This window comes from Cornus florida, unplaced genomic scaffold (assembly GCF_030987335.1).
Source record: "Cornus florida cultivar Cherokee Brave unplaced genomic scaffold, ASM3098733v1 CherokeeBrave_3.0.0_Hap2_Chr08, whole genome shotgun sequence".
In the NCBI taxonomy this organism is placed as follows: Eukaryota; Viridiplantae; Streptophyta; class Magnoliopsida; order Cornales; family Cornaceae; genus Cornus; species Cornus florida.
Genome location: NW_026775578.1, coordinates 2,679,913 through 2,692,684, shown reverse-complemented (window position 1 = coordinate 2,692,684; position 12,772 = coordinate 2,679,913). Strand labels below are relative to the sequence as shown.

Sequence of the window (12,772 nt, the reverse complement as noted above, 5' to 3'; positions counted from 1 at the left end):
ATTCGTGACCTATCCAATTTTTAATCTAATCTGGAGTAATTTAATTTATTTTACTTTTATATAAGGATTATTATTATTTATTATTATTATTATTATTATTTTAACTTATCAAATTCAAAATGAACAAATTTACGTGAGCTCATGCTCTCAACATTCGCGACCGAGCCATGTCCTCAACAATACTCCCAAAATGCACACCACATATGCATATAAGACCATAGGAGAAAGAAATACTAGCATGTAAGTAACAAAATGTTTTTAATTAAAATATATATATTATTCATGCGTTCTCCCATATCATATCTGAACCCATCAACTTTGAAAAAGAGTAATATAAAAAATATGTTTCCACTGCTCAACTGATTTAAGATATAAGAATACCGTAATCTCGAGTAATTCGTAACCTACTCAATTTTTAATCTAGTTTGGGGTAATTTAATTTACTTTACTTTTATATAAGGATTTTTTTTTAACTTATCCAGTTCAAAATGAACAATTTTATGTGCTCTCAGCAAGGAAACCGCGACCGAGTCATAATCTCACACAATACTCCCAAAATGCAGTGCACATATGCATATAAGACCATAAGAGAGAGCCCCCGCGGACTAGCAGTGATGGTGGGACTTGGGCCTGGCACACACAAGGCCAGTGTTTGAGTCCTCTACCAAACCTTTTAGTTTCGTCGACTCACCCGGTGTATGGTAAGGGTTGCCCTACACCCCCAAGTTTGTAGCCCATGGTGGGGCCCTACGTGGGGGAGTTCCTGGTGCCAACTAAAAAAAAAAAAAAAAAAAGACCATAAGAGAGAGAAATACTAGCATGTAAGAGAAACTGACTGCTTTACCACTGGCACAAACTTGTGCTAGTGTGACCTAATTAATAGTTGGACCTCCCATTCCATGGATATCAAATGTCATGCTGAGCAAGAGCTCACCCATGGATGCTAAAACATAACCTTTCAAAATCCAGTAGAAAACTGCCAATTACAACCCCACAACTTAAAATTTTGGTATTTAAGAGAGACAGATCACCCCATGAAATTAGTCTATGTTACTGCTTAACTAAAACTACCGCTTCTCACACACACACACCCTCCCCTAAAGTGCGACCTCTACAGCAATAAAATTATATTCACTGACCTATTGGTCCTAAAGGCAATCAATAGTTCACTGTCAAAATCTTCAAAGTCATGAAGGGTGAAAATTTTAGAAGGACATATTAATTTTTGTATTGTCTTTGTACAAGAATCAGCCCTGCCAAAAAAACAAAAAAACAAAAGGAAAAATCAAAAAAGAAATCTGCAGATACCACCGGGAATGCGGCAACAAAAAGGAAAACTATCTGCATCTTGCTACAGGGAGAAACTGAAACCATCTTTCCTCGGGTGTATGTTAAGAGCATTTCTTCTTGACATGATCTGTGAAGAGGTGATGTCTGTCATTGAGAAACACAAAAATATTCAGTTTATCCAAAGTAAAATGACTTTAATAAGTTAAATATTATAAATAGGTGAAATGGCATGTAATAAAAGAGATTGAAGAGAGAATTCATATGGTTGACCCCATTCATATTGGATTAAAAGGTAAGGATGATAATGATAAGTTGATACAGTAATCTTTCCAAAAAAGCACATGACCCACTAGCTATATTAATATTCAGTTTATCCCAAGTATTAGAGCTTGTGTATCAGGTTCAAATAGCCAGATACATAAGGTCACTTATAATACTAAAAAAATTATGGGCAAAAATTTGATTTAATCGTAGAAACTCGGACTCAGCATCATGTTGGCTCTCTAAATAATTCCTTTTTGCAATTTTTCTTCAGTTGAAGTAGGCTATATGAATAATCAATTATCCAGATGCTTCGGTCGCACAACAACAAAATAAAGGTTGAGCAGTCTCTAAAGTGAATGGTTATCTTTCCAGGTCAATTTCTCAGTGGACCTGGATGAGGCCAACAAGAAAAATCTGCTCCCAATTGGTATAGAATTGATTTGCTTTTAAACCATATTTGTGTGGTTGGAAGTTGGTGCTATAAAGGTGTCCATCAGTCGGAGAAACACTAGAGAGAAATTAATCATTATTAAGCAATTCAAAGTAGTTCTCAGGCTTTAGAATGAAAAAACTTATTTCTTTTTTTATTATTAATTTTGCTCCTTAAAGCAGACAAAGTATGTCCAAAATGCAAATTAGACAACACTTTGATGGACACTAGCTGCTTAACATTGTGGAGCAAGTTCTTACCAAGTTCTTACCAGCTTCAGTGCGTGCAAAACAGATGGGTATGTGAAATGTTTTTAAGCACCTAAAATAATATGGCTTAGTAACATTCCAATTCTATTGCTATATAGGAGAAAACAAGACAGTAATCACTATTTCATTGCCATACTGACCTCTCAAATTCTAGTTTCTGGATCACTATACCATTTAGTAGAAGCTCTGAACTGTAAACTGCTGCTCCTGCCATAGCACAGTAAATTCCAAAATGTTGCAAGTAATCACTGGTTGTCTCAAATAAAGGAAATTTTTTTTTTTTGATAAGTCTCAAATAAAGGAAAAATGGAGGATAAATCTATACCTTTCTCAAGGAACGGCACACACATAGCATAATCTTGTTCACAAGAAAGAATTAAGAGATCATCTAGGGTCATTTCACAATCCTTCGGTGCAGCTCTCTGTATTCTATCCACTGCCTGAGGAGCATATCATTAGAAACTCATAAATTTCACTAAGGAGGTGGATGGTATATGGAACCTCATCAAATCTACCATTGGCCATTGACCTAGGTGGTATGAGCTCTCCTCCTCTTTGGAGTGGTGAGCGGTTCAAGCCTCACATCGGTGTGGCGTGCTTGAGTGTGTATTGCTTACATTTTTATTTATTTATTATTATTATTTTTAAATTAAAAAATGAACTCTCATAACTGAGACATTGTGAAGTGAAATTTAATCAAACAATGGAGTGAGAGAGTAGATGAAGATATATAATTCAATTATTGAAAATACACAGGTAATATAGAGGTACGCTTGATTCAAGATGCCATTTTGGTAGTGTAAAATTATGTCGTAAGGATGACAATATTTATATATTCCTTGTGAAAAATTGACTAAACTATGTCCGCATAGTCCGCAAATATGCAAATTGATTCCTTCTGCTTCATATAAGTTCAACACATATATATTTACAAATCCAGTTCATGACTTCAAGATGACATCTAAAATAGGTTAAATGAACTTACACCCTAGATTCAAAGACGTTGGCCGAACTACATACCTGGCCATGAACTGCCTTAACCAAGCATCCAATCAATTCTTTACCAGGTTTTACATTTGGGGTAATAAAGACTCTTCTACCCTGCTGGGACCAGCAAACACATAATTAATACTGAATCTTCAACTTAGAAGAAGCCTGCCTATTGGCACCATATGTCAATACCAATTTAAATGCATCAACTAGCATATTTGGTTTAAGTTAAACACGTAAGCTTGTACAATTACCTTCAGGAGTGGATGGTGGCTTGCACGAGCCAGTGAAATAGGCATACTAAAGCCAATCTCCTTTTCCTTTTTGGCATCCCTCAGGATGTAGTTCTTCTCATCAATTAAACAACTAGCTTGTCCACAGCTCTCAAGCCATAAATGCGTAACCACTGGTCTACCAAAAGCAATGGCTTCCAACATATTTTTTGTCCGCACAAATCTATCAGTTATGAAATGTGTAGCATCTGAACAACATGATGCAGTCGAAATGCCTAGTCGTGCCAAAATCTGAGGAAAAATCCATCAGTAGACATGTAATCTGAAACTTATCAAATTGCTGATTTTGAGCAGATAAGACAAATTCTTTAAAAAATATAACTACCTTTTTCTGCTGCTTAATTATATCATCATCCAAGTTCTGGCTGAACAAGACACGGACATTTGCCATGTTCCTTCGTCTTCTCAAATCTTTTGATGCGAAATTAGGTAGTGACTCAATCCCTAATCTAGTAAGCTCTTTCAAAAGCGGTAATCTTGAGAATTTTTTCTTGGATGGTTGCTTGTAATCCTCATCGCCCTTGAAAATGGGTGATGCCTCGTCTAACACTTCTGTAACTGGGTTAGGACAGTATGATAGAGATCTATTATCATTCTCATTTAATAAAATGTTCTTCTTAACACCATCAGCGAACGATATGGAATTCACATCATCTAGTTCGCCAGATTGCAATGAGGTCTTGGCTCTATCTGGACCCCGAGGAATTTTTTCATTATTCATGGGAGCATAATCACAATTCATAACATCTGCAGTATTTGATTCATCAAAATTCTGCCTTAAAATGCTTTCCCCACATTTCTTTTCTAATGAACACTGATGACGAGTATATACTGATGACCTTGCTTTCTTCTTCACCACTAAGGTTTCTAAGCTGAAACAAGTGGTTTTGGAGTTCCTTTCTGAATTTTTACTGCTTTCAATAGAATGGTAGTTGCTTTTTTCCCCAGAAACTGACTCTGCACACAGGCTGATTGCTCCACTTGACTGATCTGGCGGATTCCTACTTTTCCTTTTTCCTTTGGGATAGCTCCATGAATCTAATTTCAAGTGACTGGCAGTAACAGCTACATCTACATCTATTTCTGTACGCCTTTGCTGACTCACTTTACCATTTGTCGCTCCCACTGATGTATTGCAACCTAACCTGGGACATTCCTTTCTGACACCCAACACTTGGAACACATCAGCATTTAAACTGGCCCTCTTTCTTCCTTTCATAGGCACACCAACCTTGAGAACATTATTTGTCCTTTCTCCAGCACTATTTATTGGATGCTCTATCCTTTCCAATGATTTTACAGATGACCAATCCCTAGTCCGGTGAAAAATGGGTGAAAATTTTCTAAATTTCCCTCGTGAAGATCCTTTGCCAAGCAAGTTATCTTCAACTGATATTGATGAACTGATATTTTTACCAACCACTTTGATGTTGTCGCTCACCAGAGCTCCTTCTTTCTTTCCTTGGTGAATTGACTTAGATCTTCCACGCAAGCTTTTCCTCGCATTGGCTGGTTTTCTACAATTTAAGTGATTTTCAGTCAACAACTTACCCTTCTTCATTTTTCTTGCTACTGTTAACTCAGGATCAGACACTTTTAAGTTTTTTGCATGTTCTTGAATCAAACTAGAGATATTCCCATTTGATTTGTTGGCAGACCTCTTTGTTCGCGATTTTCTTGCTGTGACTCCTGAATCGGAACATATCTTAGGAAAGGAACAACAGTTTGCCGCTTTCCTCTTCGTCGCACCATTTGAAGAAAGTTTTAGTGTAATGTCTGGCTTTTGATGAGCATAATCAGCATTGCAGTTGGGACTTGGGATGGGGGCATATAATAAGGCTTCCATAGCCTCAGCAGCCAATTGAGTATTAAAACCAACATCAAATGTGTCTGGTATGTCCATTTCAGTGCCACCAATTTCCAACTGCCGCCCCGATGATTCTGCATCAAACTGCTCATTCAAATCCCTGACAAAATCCTTTTCAGGATCTATTTCAGAAGTTTGTACTGCCTCACTAATCTCTTTTGAATCACGCAGCATTAACCTTGAATCTGAATTAATTGAACCCATTTCTTTGCATTGAACATCTACATTCTCCTGTTTTTTGACATCCATATTATTCCCAGCACTCGGTGGCACGGTGACAGATCTTGACCCACGGCCTTCATAATCTAAGATCAATTCCTTTTTTTCCCCTAAAGATAATCCCTCTTTATCATTAATATAGCTGTCATCCCATTCAAATGTTCTCGACTTCCCAACTACAGCCCCAAGATTGGCTCTTCTGGCCAAAAGTTGAGGCCCCTTGGCACTTAAAACAGGAGGTGATTTCTCCCTCTTACTACTCTTAAGTGCAACTTCTTCAAACAAGTTCACATCGTTAGATGAAAGATAGTGATCCACAAAGTCAAGTGCATTGACTCGTGATGACTCGCCAGATTCTTGAGATTCAATATAGCTTAGCCTTGCGCGCTCCTGATCAAGAGAAAGCAGTGGAGCATCTTTTCCTCCATCTGTTGCCTCGCGATTACATGAAGATACCATTTCCCCATCAACCATAGCTCCATTCTTGTTCTCATCCTTGAAGCTGTTAATTTTCCCATTGCACTTGCATATGTCATGGTTCTGAACACCTTTTATATTTGCATCAACAGTTAATTGATCTTCCACTCTGGATGTGTCATTGTCCTTTACAACAGGCCGTTTCTCATAATGAGTATGAACTTGTATAGAATTAGGTCCGTTACTACTACTATTGTCAGTCACACAGTGTGTAGCAAAACCAGAGACCGATACTGAATGTGCATAAACTGAACCAACCCCCCTTCTTATGTATACTGAGAAGAAGCAAGACAATTAGACAATGAATCAAGATAACTTCTCACTTACATATAAAAGATTATAAATTGATTAATCTTAAAAGGCACAAAAATACAAAGCTTTTAGAAATGCCAAAAGAAGAATGTCCAAGTAAAGAGAAGAACTAAGTTCAATATTTTGCTAATAATGATTTTGACGGTAGAGAATGATAATTGAACAAATGACCCCACCCCTCCCTTAGATGCCATGCCAGCGCAATAAAAACTATGTTTCTACAGCTTTGGCAAATACTAATACATTTTAAAAATAAAATATTCAGTCACGAGAAACATTGGCTGGTGCACCACTAAAAACTAAAACTGCCATGTGTGAGAGTGCCGGTTGGAGTTTGAGGGCAGCACCCACTTCTTTAGCATCTACTGGGCATTGGACGGCAGCAGATCCATTCCATCCGAAGGGACGGTAAAGCAGCAGACATGCAAAGCAGAGGAAGAGATATTGATTGCAGAATGCCCTTCTTGTAAAATGCGGAAGGTTAAGTATTTATTGAGCTCACCCTGCCTAGTACCCCACACTGACAGGACTTTAAAATTCGGTCATACTTTATCATTTTACCAATTTTGTTAATGAACATGTATAACCTTGATAATTCTTGATAGCAACAAAAAATGATACATAAATAAAAATAACAAGAAAATGTTGAATTTTAAAGATAAAGATAACTAAAATCAAAAGCTCAAGAACCATGAAGATAATCCATTTGGTAATAGTAGCCATATATCTCTTGCACTTCTCATGTGAAAAAAGGTCAATTATCCATTCAAAGATCTACAGAGTTGATGAAAAAGATAATATTTTGTTAATGAACTAGAAAAACAAACAGATCAAACCAATTTATTTTATGAAAACAAACTGTAAATTTGTATTTATAAATTGACCAAGATGTGAAAAGCTGGAGAGATTATCCCTCCCTTTCCCCTATGAGATTTAACAATTGCATATATTATGTAGGTCTAATGCATTAGAAAAACTACAACATCAAGCAAAATCTTATAACAAGACAGCTAATTTGAACTTCAAACAAACATAAGAGAATATCTAGAAGCTATAATCATCATCTTATCTCAAATGGGACTAGTATATACCAACCTGCATAGCATTGTTTACCAGCAGAGGCAACAGAACCGTTCTCACAAGAAGGAGTGAGCTTCCTCTTCTCCATGTTTAATGCATCCCGTCCAACTCTTCTCTTGGAACCACTAGAAGATAATTCCATGACATTCGTCTCTTCAATTCTATGCATTTCTTCATCGTCACTGTCAGGCACCACTAATTTCTCATAGGCATCTACCGTCTCAGTTCTCCTGTTTTCAACACAATCTGGAACATCCATTACCTCAGTCTCAGCATCAGAATTCTTCATTTGGATTTCAGCTGAGGGACTCTCAAGCTCAACAGTATCATGGAATGGTACAGTATTTTGATGCTCATCAGCAATCCTGTCCTTGCGTCTATTGCCTGATTTTGAGCCAGATGAGAACTTACATAAGATTGTTCTTGTGATATCTGATTAAAGAAAAACGTATACCATAATTTTACAAGAGGATTAATATATATGACAGCAACCAGTTCAGTATCACGGAACCATTGCACTCCCAGTGGAAATTGAATTAAGCAATGGTCTTAATCTTTACAAAGCATTTGGAGAATATGTTGTGCTTGCTTAATTACTTAAATGAGCCTCAATGACTCCATCCCCACAAAGTTTTGTCAAGTGTTTTCACAGTGATAACACCTCTTAAAGGCATTATCCATGTGCTGATGTCATGTTCCGTGTAGCCTGGCTTATTATTCTCTCTCTTTCATGTTCAATAAAGATGATCATCATTTTCTTGTCAACACAACAACAAAAAAAATGGGGATTCCTGACTTGAAACAACACAATTTGGAGAAAATGTAGCCAAATCATTATAGGGTACATTTATATCTTAAAACAAGGGAAGTGAAAAGAAATATGCTTTAAAAGGTCTATTTCTTCTTTTCCTTTCCTTTCCTTTCTTGTCCTTCTTTCCGAGAACCAAACAGAAGGTCAAGAATTTGCCAATTTAATTGGTTCAGCTCGTTTCTTATTGTTTCCTGTGAATGTGTGACTGTGACATCGTGGTTCCATGGCATCAGCAACAAAAAGAAATATCAGATTTATTCAATTTCCATCATAATCCAAATATGTGTATATCCAATCCAATCCAATCCAATGAGGATAGTTTTTTTTAGCAATAAGACAGAGAGTATAAAGGATGAAAATTGATTATAGTTACCGATTGATAATAACGATGACGGTGATGAAAGGGACGGAGATTGAGAATCAAAGGCCTGCGTTTCAGTATCAGAATCAGCCATTGGATGCTTAGCTATACAGGATGTTTTTCATCATCATCGCCAACGAAGCCCACTCAGTCCACCTAATCCAAATAAAATCTCAGATAAGAGAAAAATCGATTCAAATAGAACATTTGATCCGCCAAAAGATTATTACTTAACAAATAATAAGAAAAAATTAAGACAATGTTAGTATGGAAAGATGACACGATCATCAGACAGACTGAAAACCTTACTGAGAGAAAGATTAACGGATTATGAAGAGAGTGGTGTGATTGAAGGCATCAGCGACAGTGTCGCACAGAGCCCCGAAGATCAAATATAAATATGTTAGGGTTTGACAAATTATGCATTCATATATCTATATGTGTGTGTATACTGTATATATCGACACAGACGTATGAGGATTTGGTTCAATTGGATGAACAGTGAGAAGTACATCAAATTTTTGGAGGGAAAATTGTGCTACTAAATTATGAATATAAAGAGGCGCTGAAGCAACAGTAATCGAACGGGCATTTGGTCTAGTGGTATGATTCTCGCTTAGGGTGCGAGAGGTCCCGAGTTCAATTCTCGGAATGCCCCTAAAGTTCCGACTTTTTTATTTAAATTTTGTTCTTTTATGCTGAAGTTACAATTTTCTCCTTTCACAAAATTTACTATTTCCTTCTTTAATTTGATTTAAAAATGAATTTCTAATTTTTTTTCCCGTAATTCAGAAATTAATTCAAATTTTATTTTTTATTCTTCTTCTCTCACTTGTCATTCACTTTTTAATAAATTTACTTTTCCGAAGAAAATAATGAATGTTGGAGTACAACAAAAACTCCACCTAGTTAATAATGGTTAGACTGCTTCTTTAAACCCAAAATGAATGACAAAAACACTACTCAAACTCAATTTAATAGATGCCAAACTCTCAGTGTTATCCAAACTCTCCGGCCAATGGTAATAGTAAACAGTGATATGAAAATTCTATGAAACTTATCGCCACCCATCTAATTGTTTAAAATTCTTAAAATTACACAGACAATTAAGTATCTCCTACCATTATTAGATTTATATTGAGACATTTAAAATATAAATTTATAGGACATATACATAAACACCTAATTTTTTTCTTTTCTTTTTTTTTCCCTCACAGTATAGTATCTACATATATATACGACAGCTTTCCATTTTTTGTATATATATATAATAATTATATATATATATATATAGTAATTATATACACACTCGCTATATAGCTAAAAGACAATTAAAAAAAGAAAGAAAAGAATCCATAAAAAAAAAAAAAAAAAAAACGAGAGAGATCGAGAAAGAAAATAATCATTATCCTATTGATATATATACGTGTTTATATATGTATACGAATCAACTTCGAAAAGAAAATAGTTAAAAGGGCATTTTTGTCCTATAAATTTATATTTTAAATGTCCATAATAGTAGGAGACTATAATTTTAAGAATCTTAACAAAATAAGAGCGGTAATTAGCACTCCTCAAAAACATTTAATTAACTAGCGTATAATTTTAAAAATCTTAACCAATTAAGAATGCGACTGCAATTAGCATTCTTCAAAATATTAATATACCAAGTCACTGATTGTACTCACCATCTAGTTTATGATACAAGCACTTGGGCGATCTTCTCTCTTCGCATGGCTCTTGATTCACCTAAACATAAGAGGTAATACCGATTATACCGTTCCTCGTCTGTTACACGATTCAGAATTATGCATCTATATCTATACATGAACAGTTAATAGGCTTAGATTTGTTCTCGTGGTTGTCTTTGTTTCAATCCATTTTTAAAATATCATGATTGTTTGTGTCATGTGATTAATTATGAGTACTCTGAAAGGTCGTATTGAAAAAATACAAAATAAAATAAAATAAAACAAAAGAATCGACAATATAATATAATATTTTAGTTAAACAAAACATGTTCATTAATTATTTTGATTTTCACAAGATTTATGATAAATATGATGGGCTATAATGGATAGAGAGAAATAGTTGATTGTCCCTGTAACACACAAACTAATCGTTAATATTTCCACCCATCCTCAAGTTTCTGTATCATTTTGTATCTCCTTTCTTGTACCAATTAAATCCTGACCATTGTTGAGATTTTTTTACAATATATTAATACATTCACCAAGTATTTATGACTTGGACCATCTAATAATTACTCTTCCTTTACCGGTCTTCTCACCTTTAGCGTTGCCACTAAGCTCATCAATTGATGGCAATTAAGGATTCTTCTTTGCACGACACGACCTCTCCTCCCATGTTGTCATCCTCTGGCAGCTCTCTGTCGTGCCCGTCTCCACATTGTGCTCATCTACGGGAAACTCATCTTCCTTAATCTCACAAGTGTGGGGCAAGGTCTTTTCCAACATACCTTCCCCCACTTGGCCTTGCTTACAAGGTGCTCGTGCACTCTTGCATGACAAACGCAAACTTTGGAGCCTCCTCATCCTCTTCCTCGTGCTCTGGCAGTTTGGCTTACACAGGTCACCTTTGCACTCTATTGCGCCCCTTATACAAAGCTTCTGCCTTAACATAGTCCTCGTTACTACTCTGCCACCAGCTTATCGACTTCGTGATTATGCCTTCATAAATATATTAATTAATTTCTTAATTTTTCATAAATATATTACACGAAAAGAAGGTATTTAAATAATTTATTGATTTTTCATCAATATTTTGTATGAAAAGAAGGTACTTCCTACGGTAAAAAAATTTTAAACGGACTATAATAAATTTTATTACTATAAATAATAAAATTTTAATAAGAAGTTAATCATTTTAGAAAATGGTAGTTACAAATTTTTTTATTCTTTCTCATTTTTATGATAAATTGATACTAATAATAAAAGTAAGATAAATAGTATAATTAAAAATTACATAAAAGAAAAGATAATAAAAATAATTTAATAAGAAATGACTTATTGAGAAAGAGTAAAATAGTATTTTTCAATGAATTTGTTTTTAATGGCAGCAAATCGAATGGTTCTTCTGCCCTTTTATTAGTTTCACCTGTTGTATTATAACTTGTTTATATCATTTGCATGCTAAATTGCTAATAAAAAGCTCTCTCAAGTAGTGATGGTGGTGAAGTTGCAACAATATCTCGGTCTGATCTTCCTCCCGAGCTTGTATCAGCAATTGCCGATCGCTTAGGCCTAATTGAGCTTCTCGGTTTCCGTGGCACCTGTAAGGAGTGGCACTCTGCTTCTTCCACAGCTTCAGCTCAGATTGAATCCTCACCAAACCATAATCCTTGGTTTCTACTCTATGGTGAGAATTCAGAATGTGTCTTGTACAACGAATCCGACAAAAAGAAGTACACAATCAGTATCCCGGAACTGGATGGAGCAACTTGCCTCGCATCAGATGAAGGATGGCTTCTTTTATTCAAAAAGGGCTCAATTTTCTTCTTCTGTCCCTTCTCGGGTGCAAAAATAGACCTCCCACAGTTCCCACATTCGGAGCTCTCCAACCATGTTGCAGCATTCTCATCTCCTCCAACGTCCCACGAGTGCATTGTTTCTGTAATTAACCGACGTGATAAGCTCAAATTGGAGCTAAATGTGGTACACCGGGGAGACAACACATGGACTAAGCATGAACAAAATGATCCCTTGGACTACTCAGACAATGTTACATGTGCCACTTATCATGAGGGACACTTCTACTATTTGGACAACAAAGATGGGCTATTGACCTTTTCTGTTAGCGATAAAACATGGATGCTTTATCGGATTATAGAAGACGATAGCGATTCTAATGCTGACCGTCTACACTTCGGATTCCGGAGAAGCTATTTCGGCAAAACTGATGTTAAGAAAGGTCTGGAATTGGAGGATAATGTCTCCATTTCTACTTGTGGCACACGCAGTAGTAACCGCTTGTTTATTAACAATGAAAGCGTCAAGGCTTCAAAAGAACCCGAAAGCCGCCACCTTAAAGGGATATGGATACAACCTCGCTTCCATCAAATCCCTCCAAACCAGAGCTGGTTACTTTGA

At 35.9% G+C, this 12,772-nt stretch overlaps 2 protein-coding genes and 1 non-coding gene across 3 annotated transcripts; 2 read left to right on the top strand and 1 right to left on the bottom strand.

Moving 5' to 3' along the window:
• Nucleotides 1–1,247: 1,247 nt before the first annotated feature.
• On the bottom strand, nucleotides 1,248–8,757 carry LOC132268546 (uncharacterized). The gene is made up of 10 exons (XM_059769378.1): nucleotides 8,676–8,757; nucleotides 7,507–7,923; nucleotides 3,862–6,374; nucleotides 3,498–3,767; nucleotides 3,241–3,354; nucleotides 2,579–2,660; nucleotides 2,394–2,460; nucleotides 2,245–2,305; nucleotides 1,309–1,434; nucleotides 1,248–1,253 (listed from the first exon to the last, which is right to left on the bottom strand). Exons 1-10 carry the CDS (start codon nucleotides 8,755–8,757, stop codon nucleotides 1,248–1,250), a joined length of 3,738 nt encoding a protein of 1,245 aa, XP_059625361.1.
• Nucleotides 8,758–8,938: 181 nt separating this feature from the next.
• Nucleotides 8,939–12,772, top strand: LOC132268545 (F-box/kelch-repeat protein At1g57790-like). Its single transcript, XM_059769376.1, has 2 exons — nucleotides 8,939–9,017; nucleotides 11,835–12,772. Exons 1-2 carry the CDS (start codon nucleotides 8,939–8,941, stop codon nucleotides 12,770–12,772), a joined length of 1,017 nt encoding a protein of 338 aa, XP_059625359.1.
• Nucleotides 9,250–9,321, top strand: TRNAP-AGG (transfer RNA proline (anticodon AGG)). The gene has a single exon. It is a non-coding gene; the product is annotated as a tRNA-Pro (tRNA).